The 25,716-nt window shown below is 49.1% G+C and overlaps 4 protein-coding genes across 9 annotated transcripts; 1 reads left to right on the plus strand and 3 right to left on the minus strand.

The window, feature by feature from the left end:
* Positions 1 to 86: 86 nt before the first annotated feature.
* Positions 87 to 2,807, minus strand: LOC118508194. Of its 2 annotated transcripts, none has more exons than XM_036047757.1 (8): positions 2,492 to 2,805; positions 2,090 to 2,421; positions 1,923 to 1,998; positions 1,719 to 1,856; positions 990 to 1,658; positions 754 to 917; positions 523 to 673; positions 87 to 435 (listed from the first exon to the last, which is right to left on the minus strand). In XM_036047757.1, exons 1-8 carry the CDS (start codon positions 2,710 to 2,712, stop codon positions 222 to 224), a joined length of 1,965 nt encoding a protein of 654 aa, XP_035903650.1. In that variant the 5' UTR covers positions 2,713 to 2,805; the 3' UTR covers positions 87 to 221. The 2 variants fall into 2 exon arrangements, 1 of the variants encoding a protein (XP_035903650.1); XR_004905747.1 differs by having other exon boundaries at positions 300 to 435; positions 523 to 669; positions 2,492 to 2,807.
* A 581-nt stretch (positions 2,808 to 3,388) lies between these two features.
* Positions 3,389 to 6,020, minus strand: LOC118508196 (peroxidase-like). Of its 3 annotated transcripts, XM_036047759.1 has the most exons (4): positions 5,758 to 6,020; positions 5,401 to 5,609; positions 4,246 to 5,336; positions 3,389 to 4,177 (listed from the first exon to the last, which is right to left on the minus strand). In XM_036047759.1, the coding sequence occupies exons 2-4, from the start codon at positions 5,452 to 5,454 to the stop codon at positions 3,487 to 3,489; spliced, it is 1,836 nt and encodes a 611-aa protein (XP_035903652.1). In that variant the 5' UTR covers positions 5,455 to 5,609; positions 5,758 to 6,020; the 3' UTR covers positions 3,389 to 3,486. The 3 variants fall into 3 exon arrangements, with proteins under 3 accessions (XP_035903652.1, XP_035903653.1, XP_035903651.1); XM_036047760.1 differs by having other exon boundaries at positions 5,407 to 6,020; XM_036047758.1 differs by having other exon boundaries at positions 5,401 to 6,020.
* A 313-nt stretch (positions 6,021 to 6,333) lies between these two features.
* Positions 6,334 to 25,192, plus strand: LOC118508198. 3 transcript variants are annotated; one of them, XM_036047763.1, is made up of 18 exons: positions 6,334 to 6,627; positions 7,607 to 10,584; positions 10,673 to 10,992; positions 16,129 to 16,549; positions 17,657 to 17,971; positions 18,511 to 18,707; positions 18,785 to 19,044; positions 19,126 to 19,620; positions 19,706 to 20,077; positions 20,147 to 20,278; positions 20,353 to 20,505; positions 20,584 to 21,180; positions 21,536 to 21,754; positions 22,817 to 23,046; positions 23,110 to 23,194; positions 23,271 to 23,637; positions 23,717 to 23,895; positions 23,970 to 25,192. In XM_036047763.1, exons 2-18 carry the CDS (start codon positions 7,775 to 7,777, stop codon positions 24,024 to 24,026), a joined length of 7,209 nt encoding a protein of 2,402 aa, XP_035903656.1. In that variant the 5' UTR covers positions 6,334 to 6,627; positions 7,607 to 7,774; the 3' UTR covers positions 24,027 to 25,192. The 3 variants fall into 3 exon arrangements, with proteins under 3 accessions (XP_035903656.1, XP_035903658.1, XP_035903657.1); XM_036047765.1 differs by lacking the exon at positions 17,657 to 17,971; XM_036047764.1 differs by lacking the exon at positions 21,536 to 21,754 and having other exon boundaries at positions 23,970 to 24,924.
* On the minus strand, positions 11,858 to 14,775 carry LOC118508200 (peroxisomal acyl-coenzyme A oxidase 3-like). The gene is made up of 4 exons (XM_036047767.1): positions 14,393 to 14,775; positions 12,761 to 14,313; positions 12,517 to 12,674; positions 11,858 to 12,447 (listed from the first exon to the last, which is right to left on the minus strand). The coding sequence occupies exons 1-4, from the start codon at positions 14,581 to 14,583 to the stop codon at positions 12,058 to 12,060; spliced, it is 2,292 nt and encodes a 763-aa protein (XP_035903660.1). The 5' UTR covers positions 14,584 to 14,775; the 3' UTR covers positions 11,858 to 12,057.
* Positions 25,193 to 25,716: the final 524 nt, after the last annotated feature.

Consider the following 25,716-nt stretch of genomic DNA (forward strand, 5'->3'; position numbering starts at 1 on the left):
TAAAATAACATCTTGGTGGCTTTCCAAAATTTTCAGCAGATTCAACGGAGCTCAGGTTTCAAATTAAAATGTTAGATAAGATATGCTTCCGATATCCTTTCCGGGTGGTGTCCAGGATACGTTCTATTTTTTTGTTTTTTTGATTATACGTAATTGTAATACATTCTAGAGCATGACCTTTAAGTAATGGATTCAGATGTGTCCTTCAAAGCGTTAGCGTTCTAGTCTTGGAAATACATATTATATAAGCTGTTTACAAGACGCTCGTTGTAATCCTTCCTAATGAGGCGCAATCCCACGCCACGGATCATTAGCATTATCATCCAATCATCATTCATCAGTACCAACGGGATCAACGTAGCCTTGTGGTACAGAGCTTCCAACATGTTGATGACGGTGAACAGCGTTACCATGCGCTCGTGGGTGGCCGGCCCGCTGTGAATAGAACCATATTGTAGACGATATAAAATTGCTCGGCCATACGTGTGCTATTAACGCGAAAGACCTGCTCACTGTACGTACCTTTTACACTGGGCTAGGAAGCAGTCGAACATCATCAGCAGGTCAAAGAAATTATCCTCCATGCACAGCAATTCTCTACGTAAGAGTTCGGCCATGAGCACCGTCATAGTTTCGCTGGACTGAATTGTTCCCAATTCTTGCACGCTACTATCTTCAAATAAAAGGAAGGTACAAAACAAGCTATAGTTTCTGAGCCAGTTGTCGGATTCCAAAATTGCTGCCGTTACTTACCGATGGACGAAGAAAAAGAATATACCTGGTCAGGGTTGGCACCATCTGTGGGAACAAAACTTTGGGAAGTCGGATGCCTAAATGATCCTACCTTGAACACTAGCACATCACCCTTCTTGATCGTTTTTGCCGCACGAAACACGACCGCTCCATGGTCAAGTAATCTGATGATGGAGGAAAGATAAGTCCCGCATTTTAAAAATGTTTTGCATGGTACGGGGTTCAGGTATACTTACGAATAGATAGTATTGAAATCGGTGCTGGAAGCGCCCATTTCTGTCTGAAATCGGTACATCCCACAGTATTCGTTACTCAAGATTATGCTTCGCTCGCATGTTGACTCCTGGTTTCCTGCGATATTCATTTCATCCGCTTCAGCTTTATCGAACTTAAGGTCGTAACGAAAACTGCACGCATTCAGCTTCGTGACGCATATAAGCCGCAACAGGACGCTCTCCATGAATCTGTAGGCCGAATTTTCAGCAAAGTCCATCACACAGCCGATATAATCTCGCATCACCCGCTTATCTAACACGATGTAGTACATAAGGAGCGTGACCTGTTGCAGCATTATTCCGTACGTAGCTTTGTCTTCCGCGAAGTGATCACACGTGCATGCTTGAAAGACTTTGAGAAAGTCTTCCGAATGCTTATGATCTTCAAGCAAAATTTCCCACATTTGCTGAGGAGTCAGCGTACTATCCACGAGCGGCTGCTGCAGGCGTTGCAATAAATTGCGCTTAAAGATGTCCATAGCGTTCACAAACATGCGTAGAACCAGTGGACTACCATCAACGGCCGTGAGGTAAGATATCTCGAGCCCCGAACACTCGTACTTGTGGTAACGCTCATCCTTTTGCAGACATGTCATGCTGCAATAAAATACTGCACAACATTCCGCACAGCTGCGGGAAGCAAAATGTTGAACGTCGAATTATGAGTGTACATGGGCATCCACTACTTACGGCATCGTGTACAGTGTCTTGACCAGGCAACAGTTGCACTGTACTTTCGAATCCTTCACGTAACCAGCCACGGGCTTATCGATGAATATAACATCTCCGACATTGAATTCTTTTTTAGCTATTAGCTTTCCATCCACCCTAGGAGAGGAGTAGTACCGAATGATGAAGAGAATGGTGCGTAGAACCGACGAATGGAATACTTACGACTCACACGACACCGTCTTGCTATCATTTGTCCCGAACAGATCCATTTCCCAGCTCAACACGCTGGGTTCTGTATCTAGGATTTAACCAAAAAAAACAGCCATCGGGTATCATCATGTCATGAAGTTGTGATTGAGCGTATGAAAATACTTTTACGGTTTACTTACGATATTGTCCCATATTGTTATAGCCGTCACGCAGTAGATAAGCTATCTCTCTCTGCACATAACCCATTGTAGCTTTCTGCGCGATGCCATGGGCAACTTCCAGAAAGCGTGCAGAATATCTGTATTTGCCTACACTATGCAGACGCTTGCCACAGTGCATCAGGTAAAGTTTGACCACCATACGATTGCCCGTTTGGTACACCGTTTCCCGGACCTTGGACGTGCCTTCCCTCAACAGCCGTTTCATGCTGATCGTCTGCATTTCCGCAAATGCTTTCTCATTACGCTGGTCTGTTCGTTCTACCAGTTGCATTCTGTACTCGCTCAATTTGCTGCTCGAGAGTAAAGACACCAAAAGGTTAGAACGACGAACGTGATCGGGAAGGTGCCTGCGTAACCTACTTTAGTAAATCTATTTTGCCGTAATTTCGCTGAATAACGCTGACTTCAGGAAACTGTTCACCACTTGCAGGTTCCACATCGAGCACCCCACCGTTGTCGTACGCAAATTCCATCTTTGTTTTATTCGCGATTCCACCATCACCCGCTGCGGACGACGATTCCTTTGAACAGCAGCACGTTCTGCCGGTTTTCTTCGAAATGAGCACGAATTGGCTTTTCATCGAAACGTCAGGATTCAAGCCACCAGAAGGAATCGATTCATGCTGGGTTGAACGTTGACGCAGTTAGTGTTTATTTAGATTATTTCCTTTGATTAATGTGCGGTTCGTGAGAAATATATTCTTACCATGGTACAATATTGATAGTGTTACGATATTTTACTCGAAAAAATGTAAAACAATAGACGGTGATGCTATGATTAATCATAATTCCAAGCTTTACCAATCAAACTCTAACTGAACTAGGAGCTATAAACGCATTGCATTCGTTGACATTTTGAAATTCAAATGGGAAAACCGTTCCTGCTTTGGTAAAACGTGTTGTTGTGCATTGCTTTTTAAGATTCATTTTGCCACTCACGAACGGTTCAAGGTCAAGAGCAGCCTTTTTTCGACTGGTAAAAAGGAATTATTTTGCATTCATCTAAAATATCATTGTTGTCGCATCTGGATCGAGTATCAAGTAGAGGCTAAATTTAGTACAACATGTACAACAATTGCGCTAAACATATCCTGTAATGTAAAATCCATTTACCCAAATTTACCAACCCTCCGAAAACTGTGATTTCGGCAGAAGGCCGAATTCGCACCGTCGAAAAATAAAACTGCAATGTTGATGCTCCGATACATTTCTTTCGCAACGGCATTGCTTGTTTGCGCAGCTGGCAAGGAAGGTATCTCAGGTTTCGTAACGGGAACACCGTTGTTTATTGGCTCTCCGTCGTTGTACAGTAGCCTTGCCTCAGCCACTAGACGATCGACTAACATTTGCTATCCTTATGCACGCCACAACTGAAGATTGGGCACTGGCAGGCTATTGCAAGATGCGGGCGAATTATCGACAGACGCCGGACAGAACGCAGACGGCTGAATGTTTGGCGTGGTCGGGAAAGCGTTGCACATCAGCCTGGACAATTTTATTTTGCGTATTTCATTGAGCTGTGCCGCACTGAAGCTTCCATCCTGTCCACCTGCTTCGAAAAAGTAACGGTCGCCAGCACGTGACGCGAGGAACTGTTGCTTGAACAGGCAGAAAAAGGTTGGACCCAACAGCGATCCAGCAATCGGTTCCTCGAATGCCGCACCAACGAACAGATCCAGATCGTCCACGGTGGGGTAGTACAGGCGAAGCTTGTCGATGGTTTTGGGACAGACCACCTTGAAGGTGGCGTTGTACGCTTCCCACGTCGCGAACCGGCTCAAACCGCACCGAGACCGGTAGTCGTTGTACCGCGCAAAGCCAAAGTCCCGCATCTGCTGTATGTCCAGCGCAAGAAGATCCTTACCCAACGGATCATAGCCACGGTACATGAAGTTTTTCCATTCGATGCTGAAGCTGCTATCCATCCGGTTAGTCGATTGTGTAGTAAGTCCTACGAAGTACAGGGCAAACATGCTCTCCAGCGTAATTACATTGCCCGCTACACTGCTTAGCGGGAGCGATTGCACCGTATCGTTGATGTATAAGCTATACCACAGAAAGCAACTTGCATTAGACTTGCCCACCCCCAATAGACGTTTAATACGTGTACTTACTTGATGCTACCTGGAAGTTGGGTTTGCATGAACGGCACCAGAACTCCTCCGAATTCGCCCAGCGACGACGGGTCTTGCAGTGGACTGTAGTCCGATGTGAAGCCGGTTCCTTCGTAGATCAGCCCGTTGCTTATCATGTTCTCGCGACCCAACACACCCGGCAGGTACTCGTAGTACACGATGTGCTGATATTGGGCAATGTTGATGCGTCTCGCTTCCTGGAACAGCACCTCGTCCGTCCAGCCGGGATTGATCAGCCGCAACTGGTTAGCCAATCGGTTGTGCTCCCGGAGGAAAAGTAGGTGCATTGTGGCGGACATCGGGAACTGGTAGCTTCGCTTATCCGCCACCAGGTAGCACACATTCGTTTCGGTACATCCGGCCGGGTCTAGTGCTGGCCATTCCATACCGTTGCGCCGTACCGCCAGCAACCTGCCGCCTGAGAATGCGCGCAGACTGTTGCTTTGTGAAACAGTTGAACCGTACACGAACGACAAATCCAACAGGCTGCTCGCCCGGTTAATCTGCTGAACGGGTTGCGACGGTTGGGCGGGTGTCCTCGTGAGCAACCTTGCGTAATTCAGGCAAGTGATGTTAAACCACGAGTACAGTGCGTCATTGTCAGGAATCGACACGGGATAGCATCGGTTCGGCGCGTTCGGTACGATCTGCCCATCAACACAACACTCCACTGGATCGTCGGCACCGGCGGGCGCACTTAAATCATTTCCAATCGCCTGCAAAAAAAATATATTCACCAGCGTGTTGTTCGGATCGGGCACTTCATCGATCGAGAACACGTTGAACGATATGGTTCGGGCGCTAACGTATGCACTGCCGTTCGTCATCACCGGTGGACTGGAGATTCCGTCCGCGTAGTTCGGTGGAAGCATGCGAGCGTACGGTTCATCGGCTTTACCCCAACCAGGATTCAATCGGCTGGAGCAAGACGAGTCGATCGGACGATATTTGGAGCTCGGGCAGGTAGCTGTTCCATCGGAAGTGGTACCGGTGGTTGGTGGCTTTGTGACAGACCATGCTTCAACGCGGCAAACAGCGATCGAAAATACGATCACATTGATCAGTGTTCGCTGTTTGGGAGAAAAGGGGTTTGATTAGATCGAATGCACATTTTCTATTTTGTTCTTTCGTTACCTTTACCTGTACTGTCCGCATCTTGACTGGGTGATAAATCCGTCCGGCAAGCATCGCTCTCCTTATCGGTGGTGCTATGGCTTAGCACTGTGCAGAACAGAATCGTGCGATTCGCTTTTTATACAAATAAACTGCTACAATCGGGTGTCGCTCGGGTACGTATGTCTGCATTCTGCGTGATCGAACGTCTATATGGGTGACTGTAGCGTCTGTGGAAGATGATCGTTCGGCGAGGAGATTGTTTGGAGAAAAAAATATTGTAACAGGTGCACAAATCAAGACGATATTTTTGCAACATTGCTGGCTCTGGAGTGCTTCGTTTTTTTTTCTTCTGACGGTTTCTGGTGACGAACTCACACATCAATGCGAATTCTTACGATAACAGGATCTCTGAGGAAAGGGGATCAAGTTTGAATGCATATAGCACGCATACATTGTGTGCGAACGTTTCAGTACTTTTTTATACATCGACAATAATTTTTTAACGATTATTTTGTTGGCACATTTTAAAGTGACTCTGCACGAATGGAAGTGGACGAATGGCAGTGAATGTATTTGGAAGAAATACACATTTTGTAACGAGCACCGAGGACACTAGAATCAATCATGAACTAATTTGCAGGAACGTGCTCAGTACACGCTTGTTGTTTTCCTTTGAATTGTATGCCTTTTTTCACTGGGTCGCAAAAGCTCTGCAGCTGTCATCGAAACCTATAAACACCGCTCGAAATTTTCAGCTGGTTCAATCACATGATTTATTTACGAATTTACAAGTTTCTTTGTTATGAAATCATTTCTACATATAATTAAGTTAAAACTCAATGCAAATAATTTTAAAAAACTTTAATTTTAGAGTTATTTTTCCTCTAAAAACAGTTCAAATCCCTCAACTACGCATTGTAACCACGATCGCAAAGCACCTTTGATTGCATTTTGTCATTCCCCGAATGAAAGTTCCAACTTGGCATTCATTTCTTGTTTTCGACGGTGGAAAAGAATTTCAATTTTTCTCTTCACAGCCGCGAAATCTGTCCCGTTTTTTTTTTGTCTGTGATCGAACGGGACTGGGCCGTGCAGAGTCCCGTGTTTCCGCGTTCCGTGCTACATTGTGCAATCGTTAGTTTATTCGTGTGTAGACACGTAATGCAAAAGCGTGTGTTTGTGTGTCTGTAGCGTTCAGGATCGTCAACATAGAAAGTGCAAAACGAAAAGCAGCAACAGCAGCAGGTACGTGCAAATGTATGCTGGAACCCTGGTCTGGTTGGGACGTGCGAAAGAAAATCTGACCACCGATGGGTGATAGTGAAATATGGTGGATAAGGTTGCACAACCTAATAAACAGCCAGCCAGCATATTTCCAGGCAATAGGCAAGAACATGTCAAGGATTTCAATGTTATGGAAAGTAGGTAGTGGGACAAGTGTCAAAAACCCCCCGATTGCGAATGATGAAAAAGAATCGAATCGAGTATTTTCCCCTTTCTTTATCAAGCTTTATGAAGATGGGCCGAAGAAACCGTTTTCTGCATTGATAAAGCATCCCACAGCACGCCAGCCGTTTGATAGTGCATCCTTGAAAATGCCTTGAACTGTTCCATATGATCCGCGGTGGGATTCATTGACCGAGCGCTAGCGCCTAGGTTGCATTTTGTCTCCAACCAGTTTCTCAGCTCCACTCTCCATTTCAATCGATCGAAGTAAAAGTTTCATACAGAGTGGGAGGAATTGAATGTTCGGTTGCAGCAAAGCCCCACCACATTTTGGCAAACAATTGCTATGGAGCTGATTATGAAAGTCGCTCCTGTCCTTGTCGGACGAATCACTTCGATTTGTCTTTTGGTGGAGTCAGTATTGCATATTTTCAGTTCAATAACAAAGAGAACCGGCACACTATGCGAAATGACCAAAACCTCTCGAAGATAGATCCAACATATATGAGTACGACGGAAGTATCTCATTTCGTACTCGATACACCCCACCATGGCAGGTGTGACACGTAGCAAATTATCCAACGTGTACGATACGCAAAGCTCCCGCGGTTAACTTTTTTTTTTACACTCTATGATATCGGGTCGGTTTTCGTGATAAGATGCCAGCATTTTTACGTTATGGTATCGAACAAGCGAAATATGTAAACTACCGATTGCGTAAAGTTATCGTAAATTAAAGTAAAATGCTAATGGATTCAATATTCAATTTTCTTTGTAGGTCTAGTGCCGATCAACGCCTGCTAAGCCAACATGCAGCATTTGGTTTGTGTTTAACATCAAGCAGCAGGATTTTTGTTATCCCTTTTCTGGACTAGTTTCGTATCTGTTGGTGTGATACGACTTGTGGCGGAGCGGGTGACCGGCCTTTTCCGGCCACCACAAAAGAATGGCCGAACAGTTTTCTGCTTCGACCGCTTTTACGAACATGAACAACAACACGGACGGCTGGGGCGATGATTGGGGCGATTGGAATGATAATTCCGGCCCGGCTGTGGAAACGACTATGCCTAAAACCGTTGGTTCGATGCAGACAGCACCGAACGCTCCTCCCAACACATACTTCCAGCCACCACAGCAGCAACAGCCTCAACAACATTTACAAACGCAATATCAACAACCACAACCGCAGATGACACCAGCCCCAGGAACGTACCTGACCGGTGGGCAAAATAGAATGGATCAACACAACCACAACTATGTGCCGAATTACTCGCAAAGCAACACCGGATACCAGCAACCGGCGATGATGCCCGCTACGACTGCTAACCAATATTCAACTGCAAATTACGCGCAGCCGTCGTACGACGCACCGGCAACTAATTTTTTCAACGCGCCACCCTCACCCCCGGCCCCGGCTGTTCCACATCCGCCTGCTTCGACAACGCCCCAACTGATACCGACCTTCAGTCAGACCATTTCCGATAGTTTCGATACAACGGCGAGCAACAACAGCTGGAACTGGACCGTACCGGAACCGCCAAAACACTCACAGCCATCCAGCGGCCCTAAGCCGCAGCCGAACGAAAATGTCGCACCAAAGCAATCGCCACAGCAGCAACAATCTGCTCCGGTCCAGCAGTATGAAGACTTTCCGCAACAGGGCAACTTACCTTCGGCAGCAAGCGTGCAACTACAGCGTCTGAAGGCGGAGACCCTTTCGCCGCAATGGTCCATCGAGAGTCAGGTGTCGTCTAGCGATCGTTCGCTGGAGAGTGATCCAAGCGGCGATAATAGAGGTCCGACCCAAACCAGCACAACCAAGCGCGCTAGCGAAGGTACGATGAACAATGGACCTTTTCCCGCATCAGCTCCAACGACCCTGCAGGCTGCCGTTCCGGATAAGCTCGATGAAGTGCTGGAAGCTTTAAGCATTAAGCAAGAACCAACGGAAAGTACCGCGGTTGCTGGTAACAGCCAGCTCGAAAGCAATTACCGTGGCGAACAAAACTTTCCACCACCACCACCTTCGATCGTTGGAACCGCGGCTGCAGCAGGACCGATTGTGAACGATTCCCTCTCGCTCACATCTAAAACATCCTCTACGACGCCACCCTTGCCACCTCCCCCGATCGATAACCCAACGATAGCATCCTCACCTGCATCTGGACCCCCGATGGCTGGTGGGGGACCACCACCGAAAGCAATGCAAATTGCCGGATCAAACCCGTTCAAACGAACCGGGCCACGGTCACATACTGCCACGCCGGGACTATCGGGCGCAGGTGCATCTCCTGCTGCTGTCGTACCACCTTCGACAAATGCCGGTGGAGCCTTCTTTTATCAGCAACAGACACAACATCCAGCGCTACTGCAACCGGCTTCGGTGGAGGAGCAGCACAACATCGAATCACTGACGCCCGAAAATCAAGAAATTCTGATCGAAACGCGCAGCAGCGAGCAAACGATGGAAAATCAGGAAATTGCACCAAACAACGATCGCAATCAGTACCTCCAGACGGGCCACCTGTCAGAGGATGGATATGGTGTGGAAGGCACTACATCGATGAGCGGTACTTCGCGCACTCTCCAAGCGACCGGCTCCGATGAGGTGGAAACGAATCATGGTGATGCGAACGATGGTCGTCTACCACCGCCGGGTCTTTCGCGATACGTGCCGGGCCAGAACGAGCAGCAACCGGAACCATTCGTGGCGTCGAGCGTAGCAGTGGGGCAAAGCTTTCCCGAGCCACCGCCGGGATTGGATCGAATGGTTCCCGGTATGGATCTGCAGAACGTATCGGACCTTTCGCTCGAACGCCAGGCGGATGGTGAGGTGTCGGACAGTACCACACCAGCAGCACCCCCCACGATTATGCCAGCGGCTTCGATGGCCGGACCGAGTGCACGGAACGATCATCTGCACCATCACCACCATCACAATCATCATCACGAACGACGGGTCGATATGAGCGATCGCAATCTGTATCGCGTGCCGGGCGAAGATGACAATCATACGCATCTCAACCAGCAACGAGTTGTGCCCGGTGGTGGTACAGAAAATGATCGTCCCATGCCCGCACCGGCATCGAGTGCGGTTCCCGTCTCGAGCGCCGCCTCGGTGATGTTGAATTCCGTCGCGTCGCTTGACATGCCCGAGGAGCAGCGTGAGTTGGTAATGGATGGTGAAAATCCGGACGATCGACGCGAAGATTCGCTAGTGGGGGGTAATGCCGATCCGATTCCTTCGGCAGCCGGTGCTGGTTCGAGCGCCGCTGTCGCTGCTAGTGGTGCTGCAGCGTTGGAAACGGAATCGAACGTTACTGTCGACAGCACGTACCGTATGGAACCGTCCAACACATCGACGGCGGACGAGAGCGACAAGGGTGGCTTTTACGGGGGGGCCGCCGGTAGCTCGAAAGGTGGTCGCCGGGAAGACGACAATCTTCGTCGATCGAACAAAAGCAAAAGCTCACGCGATCGGTACGATACGGAAGATTCCGACTACAGCGAGCACGAGCGTCGTCGCAGGGATCGTGGTGAAACGGGTGTAGCGGTTGCTAGTGGTGGTGCAGTAGCGGAATCAAGCTCCTCGCAACGACAAGAACGATCGCGCCGTACCAACGGTGACCGGGAGAAGGACAAACAGCGAAAGGATAATGGGCGCGATCGGGACCGTGACCGGGATCGTGAACGGGACCGGGACCGGGATCGCGATCGTGATTACTATTATCGCGATCGTGATCGTGAGCGAAACAGGTCAGTTTAAGCGGGAAAGTTGAAATCGGAGGCAAGTTGTTTAAAGAATCTTTTTTTTTTTCTGTCTGTTTGTTTGCTTTCCCGGCAGATACGAACGCGATCGTGGTGAACGCTATGGGCGCAATAGCAAGTATGATCGTGACAGTCGCTACGAAACCGACGGTTCAAAGTACGAAACCGAACGATCGACCCGGTACGAAAAGGAAGACAGACGGTACGGTAGTTCCACCACCCGTGACGACTACTACCGAAAGCGAGATGAGCGCGGACCGACGGACGATAGTCGTGGTGGTGGTGCTGGGCGGGACCGCGATCGCGACCGCGATCGCGACCGCGATACGCTCGAAAGGCGACAACGAAAGGAAAAGGAACGCTCGGAGCGCTACCGGGGTGATGAGCGAAGAAAAGGTGAGTAAATGATGCATGCTGGAAAAGGCTGAGGGCCATTTTTAGTAGGAATTCACTCATCCTGGGCCATTTTTGAGATTGAGATTCCCAATGTTATGTGGTGAGAGTCTGAGCCCCCGGGTCGGTTTAGAATCTTCTTCTTCTTTGGCACTACAATCTCGAGAGGTATCGGCCTACCATTTCTGGCTTTCTGTGACTTAATTTTACCCGTAGAAAAGTAGTCAGCCTTACGTACGGGGAGGCGGTCTGGATGGGATTTGAACCCCGGCCCTGCCGTGTGAAGACCTTTACAATAGCGATATTTAATAAGTTTACGATGTCATGGTGTGGACAATGCGTATTATGGTAAAAGACTCGAGAAGGCCCCCCCTAGAATCTTTTGTGTGCAGCACTGTGGCCTGTCATTTTTGTTGTACAGTGGGATTTCTTTATGGTCAAAACCCATTTGATGTAAACATTGTGCATTGTTCCTTAATACTGTTAATAGACAGCGAGTAGAACTTGATACAATACATTGTAACAAGTGGTTTGAGATTATGATATTCTTATGTTTCCTCCTTTGCTGAATATCAATGCAATGTAACAAGTATTCATCGAATTACTGTTCCGTTACCGTCCGAGAACGCCGTGCATGTTTTAGGCCCGATTGTTCAACCCTAGTGCGACTGAAAACTAGTGCGAAGCCCCTGTAACCCAAAATGAATGGTAGGGTTAGCGGAGAGGGGATTTTAATCAAATAATAACAATATTTTATTCGACTTTCTTCAACCAATTTTGACCACACTGAAAGCACACTGAAAGCTCACTGTGAAGCTCTCGCAACGTGTACTGCGGATTGCATACCTTTAGGCGTAAATCCTACAGCGCCTAACAAATTTTGTCAGGGGGGGGGCCTTCTCGAGTCTTTTACCCGTATTATAGCTACATCATGCCAGTCGGTTAAAGCTAGTTCTCAGTGTGATAAGTATCAGCCGGTTCGAATTAGACACAACATTGATTGGACATAATAATATTGACTGCGCCCTTTCGAATTTCGGTGATTTCATCGCTATCTGGTATCTGGTTTTACAGTTTTGAAGCACCTTTAGCTGGTATTATCTCATCCCACCATGTTGCACGCCCGGTTACGTCCGGTCCGGCCATTATTTCCGCTTCCATACGCTCGTAAACGTTTCCATCGGCCGCGCCTAGTGGAGAGTTAAGCATAAAGTCGGGCGGGGCCAGCGAGTCTATCATTGCAACTGCGTCCCGCTTGACAGCGGGTAGCAGCTGTAGGATCGCTTCCTGTACCAGCGCGAACGCGTTCGCATTGAAGTATCCTGCGCTTTGCAGAGTTGCCATATGTTTGCGAAGAAGCGTGGTACCGTACAGCTCGGCTAGGCGCGTTAGATACGTACGCTCCGGTGCACGATCCATCGTGTGGAGGAAGTTGCAAAAGGAATCGAAAATTGTACGCTAGAAAGTGGACAGGAAGGTAATTGCTCAAGCGGAATTAAAGGCTGGAGTGGCCAGGTTGGAACTTACCTCTCCAAACACGAGGGCCAGATCCTTAGCGTAGAATATTTGCGTATTGTTGCGGACGTCGAATTTGTGCATTCCCTGCTGTAGTAGCATTGCCTGTGCGCGTTGATAGGTTTGTTCCAGCATGTAAGCCGTCAGCCAGTTGAGCGTATCGAGAATAGCTAAGTGACGGAGGTCGAACGGAAGAAGCTTGACAATGTAGTGCACACACACATTCCTCGCGATTATTTGATGTATGAGGACGTACCTTGGAGATCTGTAACGTGTTCCACCGTGGAACATTCGACACGCTGTTGCATGATCTGCTCGTACTCGGCTAAAAACTTCATCGATCCCAGTGGAGACATGAGCGCAAAGGCCGCGTAATCACCTTTCGTACGTATTCCTATCAATTGCTGAGACACCTGCTGCAGCAGCACATTGTTTTCACCCTCGTACGTGATGTTCGCATCGTTGTCCACCCTCAAATCGGCAAGTCCCGCCATTCGAAGGTATCCGTGTCCGCCGCAAGCTTCCCGGGCATCCTGAATACCGTCGCGGGCTGCCCAGCTACAGATGGGCTTAACGGCAGAAGCCACGATATGTATTTCGAGCAGCAGGTCACTTTCGATCTGCTCGGCGCGTAGCATACGGACCTGCGCCCTTCCCGACACCCGTGCAAACCACAGATTAAACGTCTTTAGCGCTACACAAGTAGCGAGATGAGGCAGCAGTCGGTGCTGTTGTGATTGGTACTCCAAAATCGGGTATTCCTGGTCGTCCGGTCCGGGGCCAAACTGACGCCTGACAGCCGAGTAGCGGATGCCTACTGTGAGCGCCTTAGCGAGCAACGTCTGTGACACGATACAGATATTAACCCGACCCAGCACGAGCGGTCCCATCGATAGGGCGAATCGTTCGGTAGCACTTTCAATAGCCGATTCAAACACTCCCGTCTGCTCGTTAACATCGCCGAAGCGTGCGAGTAAATTTGCACGCGGAATACGATACTGACGAAAAATCACAAACCCATTGTCCACCCCATTCAGACCGGCCTTTTCTCCCAGATCACCCACCAACAAGCCTGGATAGGTTTGCAGCGTGTGGCGATCACGAATCGGCACCAAAAATCCGCTCACCCCGTGACACTGTCCATCGGCTGTGTAGAGCTGCGCCCATACGATCATGTGCGTGCAGCTTTTGGCTAAATTGCCAGCCCAACATTTTGCCGCCTCAAAGTCCGGCGTGTGCAGGACGAACTCACGCTGGGCAGGATCGTATGTGGCACGTGTTCGAATCGCGCGAGCATTCGTACCGTGGCCTACCTCGGTGAGCGCGAACGAACCGGTAATATTGCCGGCCTCCGTTTGGCCGATCACATGCGCTAGCCGGCCATTAGGTTCGTCAAACATACGTATAACACCGGTAAAAAGCAGATAGTTGACGGTTAGACGCACCAGCAGTGACATATCGTATTCAGCGATCGTGGCGTAATAGACGGAAGCAAGATCGGGACGCTCGGTAAACGTTTCATAGTCGAAGACACGTTCGCGCTGGAGATGTTGCAGCTGTACCATCGCAAGCCGGCGCCGTTCGTCGGTGGGTAAATTACGGGCGGTGCGGCCCCGTATGAATGGTTCGCCGGTACGAAACAATCGATATAGGCGGCGTTGCAGCTCGAGCCCACGTTGATCGGTAAAGGAAAGGCGCATCAGGCGCCAGTCGATGGTGGCAGCGCTGCGGTAGCTTTCCAGTGGACCGTGCTTGGGAAGGGGACAGAAGAACCGCTTATCCCGTAACAGTTCCTCCCTGTTGGATGGGCTAGAAGGTTTTTTTTATGGAGAGACAATTGGGGAAAAACCTTTAACTTGAGTGTTGCAAAACAACCTCTAGCACTAACCGATTTGGAGCAAACTCAGTCAACACCATTTTGAAGGCTGAAGGATTAACGTTCACACGCGGGAGGTTCCGGCAAGTAGAAGCTTCAATTGACGACTGTGAGCCGGACACAGAACGCAGACGACGGGGAAGCATTAGTTGGTGCATGGAAAAAAGTGAATTGAATGAAAAGGCACGATTTTCGAGGAACATTTTTCATTCCCTCTTTGACTTGATGCAAATTATTATTTATGTGCGGCGCAACGTTGTAGCCACCGAACGGATATGAACCTTGGTGCTAACCCCCGAATGCACTTGATTATGTATTCAGATGTCACTGTTGTGGCTGCAGCTTTACTTCTAGATGAGTAATCGTTCTCCAAAAGCTCTGATCTACTGAGTGTAGACTGCCTGCAGTCCCTCTCGTCGGGACTCAACGGGCCCTAATGAAGTCATAATCCTGAACTACATTCTCATCCCGAGGAACCCGTGGTACTCTCCGCACTCGTTCAGCTGAAGCGTTCCTTCACTCCCGGTCCCGACGGCATTCCCTCTGCAGTGCTATGATTGACTCTAGAGAGGTGTTTGGTCCCAGATTGAAGTGCCCTTTCGCGAGGTTGGTTAGTATGGGAGATTTTTCCCACGCTTTGAAAATCATCCAATTACCGACGCATACAACGATCCTATGTGCTGCGTCGTAAGTCCTCGAGTCTGTTATCCACTCTTTAATCCGTCCACCCGGTTATCCCTTCTTCCCAGCATGGTGTCGCGCCTAGACGCTCCACCCTGACGAATCTTATGTCGATGATGATGGATCTGTTTTCGCACTTAAATACTGGTAGACTGGTTGACGTCCTTTACACGGACGGTCAAAGTTGCGTTCGATTGCTTGCCTTGTAGGCTGCGTTTTGAATAAGCTGGATCGCTTCGTTTTCGGTGATTCACTCTAGTCCTGTTCCTTTCTGAAGGACCGCACTTACAGGGCAAGGGTGTCGACCCTGTGTACTCTCTGATCCTTTCGTCTGGTGTATGCTGACGATGGTAAGTGATATCTTCCTGTGTCCTCGTCTCAAGACTTATTGGTGTAAGCGGCTGTATAGCTACTAGTTCGCTGGCTCACCACTCCCACGAGTGTCCTCAAGCATCAACTTAGTCCTCAAGCGGGCCAACAAATTATTGGGCCTCATCACCACCCAAATGGCGTCTAAGGTCCGTGTGATCCGCTGAGTTTGAGGGCGTTGTATTGCTGCTGGGTCCGCCCTATTTTGGACTTCGCCAGCGTCGTCGTTTGGTCCCCAGCAGGTGTCACCTCTATGGATAGGTTGGTGAGAGGGTACAGAGGAAGTTTTGTAAAATCGCCATAAGGCGCTTCTTAAACGATTCCAGTGCTGCTTCTCCTCCATGCTCGGCGCGGTGTCAGTTGCTGGGACTGGTTGGCTTGAAAGATCGTCATTGTCAGCCGCGCAGGCTATTTATTGCCATCATCCTTCCTGCCAACATTGACTCCCCTACCCTCCTGGTAGCCATTCACATTTTGTGTCCCATCCTACCGCTTGCGCGTTCGCCCTCCACTTCCATATTCCCATTGCGACGCTCGCTAAGCTAAGATCGCCAATCCGATCTAGCTAAGCATGGGTCTTTAAGCTAAGAAGGAAAGGAAAGGCCTTTGCTTAAGCCAGGAACAGAGACAGGGCTCGGTAGAAAATAGTTCGCTCGGTGTTTTCGCTCAATCGCTCAAAAACCCCCACTTGCTTGCAGATGATCGCTACCGCGAAGGTGACAAGCGCCGCGATCGTCCCGAACGACGCTACGATCCGGAGGATTATCGTGCCGGCAGCCGCAACGGAACTGATCGCGATCGCGCCCGGGACAGCCGGGAAAGGGACGATCGTAAGGAGAAGGATCGCAGCAAGTACATGGGCACCGGCGGCAGTGGTTATGTTGGTGGTGCTGCCGATGCTTACGGTCCGTCCAGCGGGTACTACGATTCGTACAGCTACTACGCGCAGCATCAGCAGTATTACGAACAGCTGCGCCGCACGAATCCCCAGGCGTACGCCGAATGGTACCGTACGTATTACGCGCAAATGCAGGCGAGCCAGATGCAGCGCGATCTGCGGACGACGGATGGCCGTGAGTCGGTCCATTCCGGGCGCAGCTCGACAAACGACAAAGAACGGTAAGTATTGGGTGGACCGTCCTGGTAGTAAATATGATTTGTTGGAGTGTGTGTGTGAGCGTGTGTTTTTCGGTGTGTGTGTGTGTGGGTTTTTTAAATCTATTTCGTTTAATGTGGTGAAGTGTGTCCCTTCGTTCGGGATCATCGTTATGGGATTATAAATCTCCAAAAAAGGGGGGAGTTGCGTCAGGATTGCTGTACACATGATAACCTTTCATAACATCGCCTTACTCCAAAAATCTGAAATAAGTATCAATTACTACAATCAGTTATGATGGGTTATCATTTAAACCAACCTACAAACGCGCTTTCTAGCTAAAGTGTGTGTGTGTGTGTGTGTTCTCTTTGCACTGCTGCAATACTTCTTGACTGGCGTATGTGCGTACTAAAATTTTAAGCATTTTATAATTCATCTCTACCAACTACTATGGAGGTTTGCTCTCATGATCTCTACGCCTCAATTCTCTATGCCGGCTCTTGTCTAACGTATCTGTTAATCGCGTAAGGTTATCTTGTTTTCCTTTTTTTTTCTATTTATTTTTAACATTACATGTTGTTTTTCGCTACCGTTTTTTGCACTAACGATTACATCCCATCTCATCCCCCTTCCTCACGCTCTGGAATTCGACGTATGTTCATTCATTTTTCTTGCACACACCAACCAGAGCGAATCACATTTAATTGCACTTTTCAGCCTCCAGTGGCTTGAGACTTAAGAGAGGTTTTGGCGGCGCGTGCCCTGGGAATAAGGCTGACATATACGTTACAGAGAAGGTTTAGTTTTTCGATTTAGCAGCTTATTGAGGCGCTTGAATAAATGGGACATGTTTTTTGTTTTTTTGTTGCTGGGAAATGGTTGCGTTTCCACAACCACGGTGATGCTCAAAAATGTTAGCAATCAATGTCAGGCTCTCAGGCGCCCCCACCTTCACCACCACTCTTTCGTAAATAATTCACTGTTTCCCGCCCCGGGGTTTTGCTTCTTCGGTGTCGGGTGAAGTAACCGGCAAGGGCGTACCGAACGATCTCGAGTAGTGATACGCAGCCGCCGCCGCCGCCCTCCCCACAGTGTAGTTGTGTCGATATACGCGCTCTGTTCATCTACAGGTTTAATCGGACCACACCGTTCCTTCATCCGCCCGGTGTGTACAATCCGGAGGATTACCATCGCCATTACAATAATCAATCGCTACCGTCGGCGGCCGGTGCGGCCGGTCCGGGTTCGCTGCTCGACCAAAGCTATCTGACCGATGCGTCCGGTCAGCCGTCGTCACTGCCACCGATGATGTACCACGCCGCACTCCAGCAGCAAACGCAGCACCATCGTCAGGCACTGCTACACCACCAGCAGCAGCGGGCAAACACGGCGCTGGCGCTGGACCGCACGTACCATGGCGAAGCGGGCGGATACTTTCAACCAAGGTGCTTTTCCACTTTATCATTTCATTCCTTTTTTCTTTATTCGGGTTTAGCTGCAGTTTCCGTTTCGGGCTGTGTACCGTGTTTGTTTCGTGGGAGAAAAAGTGCCGCTATTCACTCATATTCATGCTTGTACGTGATGTGGCTCTTGTAGTGTTTGTACTATATATGCACCCCTTTCATACAATTATTTCATTCACATAGACGAATCATAATGCAAAAGGCTGTTGTTTTGTTTCCTTTTTTCGTGTGGGCGTGTGTGAGTAGGAGTATCCTTTTACTGTAGTGCATGTCGTTCTTATTGCTTGATTTGTTTTCCCTTGAATAATGGTCGATACATTTAGGATAATCCTGGTGAAGCAAGGATGTGCATGTTAAGCTTTCCAATATCCGTCCGGTTTGAAATATCCTCCCCACGATACATGGTTGCTGTTGTCCTGAACGTAGAGTAATCAAATCGTACGCTGAAAATGATCGTAAAATGCTGTATTATTAATGCTTCGATGCGTAATGTAATGGTGTTTGCTTCGGTCTCTCATCAGAATCGATCAGATTGATGCGTCCTCTATAAAGCCGGAAACCGCCACCGAGTTGTCGATGATGGAACCGGAACGCTTGACGCCCCGGAAGTTCCCCGAAATTCATCCCATCGTAAGCGTGTCCGCCGGTTTGCTCATATCGACCAAAAATCGACTAACGATGAACGGTATGGCGGACACGGTGAAAATATACAGCTTAGGTAGGGGTACACTGCAGCTACGGCAGCAGCATGAAGAATATTGCTCACGAACGATATCCACGATATGAAATTTCCAGGGTACAGCGACGCAAGCAGAAAGCTGTTCCAAACGTACCCGGGGCCGCTGGTGAAGGGTGTAACGCATAAAAAGTCGGTGATTGAATTCTGCGAAGAGCAACTGCGCCAAGGGCCTCCGTATGGTGGTGCACTGGCACTAATGAAATCGCGCGGCAACTCCATCAACAGTCTTCATTCGTCCTCGCTGGCGGCCGGCGTTAAGGGCAGCTCGTTCTCCTTGCTGTGGAACTACATCATTCTGCTGCTAAGACAAAATGGCGTAAGTGACAAAGATCCAACAACAAAAAGGGTTCATATCTCTTAATCTATTTAACTTTCTTTTCTTTATTTTCGCACACAGACGTTTGTTGGTACTGATATTTCGGAACTGTTGATGCGCAACAAGGAGGAATATCCTTTCGAATCGCTTCAGGCTAGCGTGCCACGTTCGGCCAACATAAGTGGGCGCAATTCGTCGCTATCGCAGGCAGCTGCCGAACGGGAGGGTGATGCCCGGCACGGGGAAGGAGATAGCGAAGAGGCGGCCGATGCTTCTTTGGGCGAGCTGGCAAAGGACACGTTGGTAGCAGCAGCAGACGCGGCGTCACCGAAACCACTCTCGGAGCTAGAAATTACGGACAAGTTCCGCAGCTATCTGCTGTACGGAAACATTAGCGAAGCGCTCGAATGGGCCACCGAGCATAATCTCTGGGGACATGCGCTGTTCCTCGCGTCGAAGGTTGACTCACGGCAGCACGCGAACGTGATGATGAAGTTCGCTAACAAGCTGACGCTGAACGATCCGCTGCAAACGCTGTACCAGCTGCTCAGTGGGAGAACTCCGGCCTCGGTCACGGTAGGAAGACGGGAAACCCTTTTTCGGTATGTGGGTGCAGAGCATTGAATTTATTTGTTTTTTTTTTCTCCATCGCTTACGGCAGAGTGTGTTGGATGAAAAGTGGGGCGATTGGCGGCCTCATCTCGCGATGCTGATGTCCAACAGTTCCGCCAAACCGGAACTGATCAAGAAGTCAATCACAACGCTCGGCGATACGTTGCTGCATCGGGGCGACCTGTATGCGGCACACTTTTGCTACCTCCTGTCCGATGTGGCCTTTGGACGGTTTGCTGACGTAAGGCATGATGTTGCCGGTGCTGGGAACAGTGGAACCGTGCGGTTGGTGTTACTGGGTGCTGCTCACAGCAATCGTACCTTCCGCGAGCTGTCTACGAACGAGGCGATCATGATGACGGAAGTTTACGAGTACGCACGATCGCTGAACGAGGATCGCTATTCAATCGATGAATTACAGGTAACCAATGGGACGAGGGAAAGAGCGAGAGAGAGAGAGAGATAAATTAAATTGAAAACCTTTTTGCAGCGTTACAAATATTTGCTAGCGTGCCGTATGCTTGACCAGGGTATGCAGCTCAAATGTTTGCTGTACATGGAGCAGATAGCGGAACAAATACGGTACGATCCGTACCGGTTTGATACAGATTTTGTGCGAAAGGTAAGGCGGCGTAAGAGTGGAAAAAGGCATGCCCGGAGTATACGCACAACAAATTTTCACGTTTTCCCCTTCAGGTTTACACGCTAGGCGATCGGTTGAAGTATTACGATCCGGTAATGGAAAAGGCGCTGGACGAATCGGTGAACAATACGGGCCGGGGCAATGTCTACGCAAACGTGGAAGATCCACAGTGGTTAAAGCAGTTGAACGAAATACTCCTGAACAATGTAAGTCAGTTGCTTTTGTGCTAGAAGGAAAAATTCGAGCACGGTGCTTATTTTGGGTTTTTTTTACTCCGGTTTCAGTCATCAAGTGGTGCCTCGCAGTACAATAACGTTGGCGATGGCCCGTTGACTTACGATTACGGCACCGGATACGGCTATGGTGTCGAGCAATCGCAGCGTCCGGTAGGCGGTATTGCGACTGAAGAGCAGGTGGCCGTTCAGCAACCGGAAACGAACGACATTAACGAACAGTTCAACGAAATCAACCAACAGCTCGGACAGCTTAATTTGCAGTACAGCGACCAATCGGCACAACAGTACCAGCCCAATGCCGCCGCTCCATACGAGCTGAATCCGGCCCCTGTTCCGGGGAGCTACGATCAGGGTTACGAATCGATTAACCAGCAATCACTGATTGATCCAACGGTCGAACAGCCAGCTCAGGCCACACAGCAGCAGCAGCAGCTGCAGGACAATTATGAGCAGCAACATCAGCAATACAATCCGTATAGCAGCTACGATGAACATCAGCAGCAGGAACAACAGCAGCAGCAGCTGGGAGGAACCAGCTATTTCACACCAGCTCCTCCAGCGAACAGTAATGAGGTGATGGGATCTACCGTGCCGACGTCGTACGATGCAGGATACTGGGGCACTGCCGCTGGTAGCAACAGTGAGGTGAATAGCTTTTGAATACCTTAAACCCAAGTTACTTGGTAGTTGTTATTTGATTTTATTTTAGTCTGGACTTTTTTTCAACTCAATACAAGAACCGCTCGAGAATGTAATGGGTTTTTGGTTTTGTGTTGGCATTATAGTCGCCCCACTATTGCTGGCAATGCCGTTTTATGATTCAGTTTTGGTTTGTGGGCTTGATCTGACCAGCCTAGCGTGTTATGTTTTGCTATGCTCTTTTCTGTTGCCCATTCCCGCATTGATTGGTTTGAACGAATTTGTGTTTTCTACGCACACATACACACACACACACAACTGTGTAAACGCCTTACTTCCTCCCCATAAAATCGGAATGCAGCTGCGAGCACAGGAACATCATCCTCAACACTACCACGCCGACGAGGAGGAGGAGGAACACGAAATGGACGAGGAGGACGAGGATCGAAAGGACGATTGCGATCGTAGCTCATTGTCGCCTTCGCCCGCGATCGACGCGACACGGCAGCAAGCAATCGCTGCCTCGTTCGATTATCATCGCGTTACGCAGCAGCAGCTGCAACAGCAACGGGATGCGTGCGTAAGTAGCATTAAGCCCGCTGGCAATCGCAATCGCTCCCGCGAAACTAGTGCCACTAGCTCGTCGCCCCTTGCGGAAACGTTTCGCGGACATTATTGTGCTAACAAGCGTAGGAACCCGGTGATGCAGCATGTGCAAAAGCTACCGCAGCAGCAGCAGCAGCATCGCCGACAGGCAACGGTGAGACCAATCGCACGGCAGCAAACCAATCAGCTGCCGGTAGCGCAACCGGTCAAGCATGTACAGTTTGATGTGCTAAAATCCGGTGGAATGCGTGCTCCCCAGGATCAGCTGGTGGTGCGTAAGGTTAGAAAGAAACGGCGAAAGGTTACGTCTGCGGGCGGCACCACCGGCGGTAGTGCAGCAGTAGCAGCAGCAGCAGCAGCTTTGCCAGCCAATATGCATCCCGAGCGACGGCAGGCAACATCCATGAAGCTATCGAAAGCCTACCTCTACACGGCGCGCAGCAGGCGGGAAGGTTTCCTAGCAACCCGGGACGTCGTGTACAACGGAACCTACCCGATCGATATGCCTTTCTGTAGCCGCTTCAAGGATTACAATTACAGCGGCGAAAGTAGCGAGTCGGCAGCAAGCGGTGACGCCGGCGGGAAAGCTACAATCGATGAGGGAATTCGGGATTACTTTGAGGGGAAAGATTTTGGCAGCTTGCGCCGTAGACGTGGTGGTTCCGAGCGACGTACCTGCGAACTGACGTACGCAATCGACGAGCCGTTGTAGAATTAGATTGATGTGGTAGCAGCAACAAAAAAAAAACAGGGGGACGAAATGATTGCCCATATAGGATCGTTGGGGATTGAGGGGGGGGTTTCTTCTTCTTCTTGCTACGAGCTAACCACCAGTTTTTTAAATTATCTTTAAGTTACGCTTCGGTATGCTTTTCATTTCGCATTAGCGTGTTACTGTTTTTCGTGCATTGATTTTCTCCCGTTTTCTTTAATTTTTCTGCTTTATATTCGTATTTATTTGTGGATTTTTTCACTCTCTCTTACTTATATACCTTTTTTAATCCTTTTTTCCACACGAATCCTCCACCCACGGTAGGCGGCACCTAAACCGACGATCTCAATGCCAAACGCTGTCTCGAAGCGGCCCGGATACGGTGACGATACGGATGACGAGCGGACGGGAGGTGGAGCGAGAGCTGGAGAAGTGAATGCGGCAACCGGGGGCAGTAAACCACAGCAGCAAGCCCAGAATGCGGCTGCCCAAGCGAAGAAAGCTCCCGGTGGCAAGGATGGAAAAGGAACGGCTGGGCCAGCCGGTGCTCAAGGGTATGCAGAGCGTTAATGGTTTTCTCTTTTATGTGAAGCAGCTCATTCCTATTCGTTTTCCAGGTCGGGATGGTTCGGTGGCATTTGGAACAAGTTTTCCTTGAAGCCGAAAAACCAGATGATACTGCCCGATGATAAAAATCCAAAGGTAAATCTAAGCTTCTTATAAATATGTTGTTTTTCCTATTAGAAGATGAAGTAATGTATTGATTGATCCGTCGTAGATTGTTTGGGATGAAGTGTCGAAGCGTTGGGTAAATACGGACGAGGGAGAGGCAGAAGCGGAAGCGTACAAACCACCGCCCAAGATGTCGGATCTTGTCCCAACTGCAGCGCCAGCGCCTACGGCTGGTCCCCCGGCAGCTGTAGCCCCCGTCGGTGGACCGTCCGGACCGATTCCACAGTCGCAAAATTCCGGTGGTGGACCCGTATATCAGCAACCACTGCTGTCCAATCCGATGGACAGCCGCCCTCAGTCTCAGCCGCTGCAATCGAACGTTTCAGCGGTCAGTAATGCTGGTGGTCCGGTCGGCGAACCGACGAAAGTTCCCACACTGCAGTCAAACATGTACAAAATGCAACGTAACCGAAGTATGTGTACCTCTGCTTCCCGGACGTTCCGCGTTGCAATGAATTAAAACGGCGATTTGTTGTTGTTTAATTTCCACAGCCCTGAAGCGGTCGTACGTCGATGTGTTCAATCCTTCCGGTGCGGCCCCGACCAAACCTACGGAACCCGTGCTGGCACCGGCCGTTCCGACGATGCCTAATGCTGCGGGAAGCTTTTTCGTTCCGGGAGGTGCTCCCAACACCGGTGGAGCAGAACAGCAGACGGAGGGTGCAGCTCAGGTAGTGGATCGATTACGCTTGAGGGATTTTGGTTTTTATTACAATTTTTTGTAAATTTTTCGCTTTCTTTCTAGGGAATGCCACAGTTTTACAACCCGAATCAGTTTGCTGGGGGATACCAGCAGCAGTAGAAGAAGTTGACAAAAAACCACAAAAACACGAAGCAACTCAGGATGATGAAACCACCCTGTCCAGACCCCAGAACCCGGATTTGTTTGATCGTGCCCATGTTTGCGTTGTTGGTTCCGGATACACTGCGCTCCGCAACGACGAGGTTTGATAACACAGAAAAGTATCGCAACGTCTTACTCATTCACCTCCACAGTTGCAAAGTTCCGTAGTGTGCAACCCCTGTTTGGTTTTTTTCCTATTCTATTCCTGAGCTTGTATTTACAACCGTTTCTTTTTTCTCCTTGTGTTAAGTGACCTTATTTGGCTTCCTGTTCCCGTTCCGTTTTTTTTTTGTACTTTTCAATTTGGAAGGTGGGAAAGCTTGCCACGGTGCAATAATCTAAAAGACACACACACACACACACGTGTACAGGGAAAGGAGTTTTCGGAGCTTGTGTTGTTTGGGTTTAAGAGTGAGTTCCTCTTCGGCTTCTTCGGCCTGTGTTAAGTCAAAAAGTCCGGCGAAGAAGCGTCTAATTACTCTATTGGTTTTGTGTTTAGCGTGTTAAATTGTTTTATATGACTGTTACGGATGTAGCCTCCTTTTCTTTCACGTTCCATGTGTAATCAAGTAGACCGCGACCAATCAATACACACACACACACTGCGGGCTAAAAGTCTGCTGCTGCACTGGCAATGACACTTTTAGTGAGAATTTCTATGTTCAATTATGTGTTTATGTTGTTTTTTTTATTATTATTCGTTGACGGGTAGAGAAAGCGGACGGAAAGGATTCTTTTTATCTAAATATTCCCTTTAAGTTAAGCTGTGTGTATTCATTAATTGTCCCTGGGATTCGGGAGAAAACAAAAAGTTGTGTGCAAGCGGGCAATAAAGAAGGGCAAGCGAGTAGTGTGAGTCATTTGTGATACGATGGTAAATCGTTTATTTCGGATTACGCCCGTTTTATGCCGGATATCTCGTCCCTTCCTTATTTCGCGTTACCTTTTGTTTGAGAAGTTCCGAATGTGGGCGAAAAGACACACACACACACAAACAAAACTGAACTCCTGGTGCGCTCGCGAAAAGTATGGCCGAAGGATTATTGCGCTTGGGAAGGGATATTATGAAATGTATAATGTATTTAGCCCAATTGTCGACAGAATAAATTACACTATTAAAATATTACAAATCAAACGGCACGCGTCTAGGCGGTGTTTCCGTGAAAGATCCGGTTGGAAAATCCGACAATGGTCTGCTTCTGCAGCGTGTTCAGCTTCAGAATGCCTTCCATGTCCTGCATCAGTTTGTTCGTCTTGCGCTGCACGGATGCCACCGTCATGGCCACCTCCCGGACCTGATTGCCATCGATCAGTGCGCTGATACGATCGAGCTGCTGTTCGAGCGTGGCAAGCCGTTCCTGCTGGGCACCGATCGCGGTGAACGTTTCCTTCGCTATTGCACTCGGTGGCAGGTAAATGATTGTTTCACGCAACTGTTCACCCAGCGTCTCCACTTTGCTCTCGAGCCGGTCGAGCTGACCGGTGAGCTCGCTCGGTGCGGCAGACACTTTGTTTAATCCGTGAAGTATGCCGTGCTCGAGCAGTGCTAAACGGTCGAGCGATTCTCTGTAGCTGGCGATCGTTCGCCCGTACTGTTCAACATCCGTTTCGATGTCCTTCAGGATGGTGTGGCGCGTTCGTTGCAGCT

The sequence above is a fragment of the Anopheles stephensi genome, chromosome 2 (genome assembly GCF_013141755.1).
Source record: "Anopheles stephensi strain Indian chromosome 2, UCI_ANSTEP_V1.0, whole genome shotgun sequence".
NCBI lineage: Eukaryota > Metazoa > Arthropoda > Insecta > Diptera > Culicidae > Anopheles > Anopheles stephensi.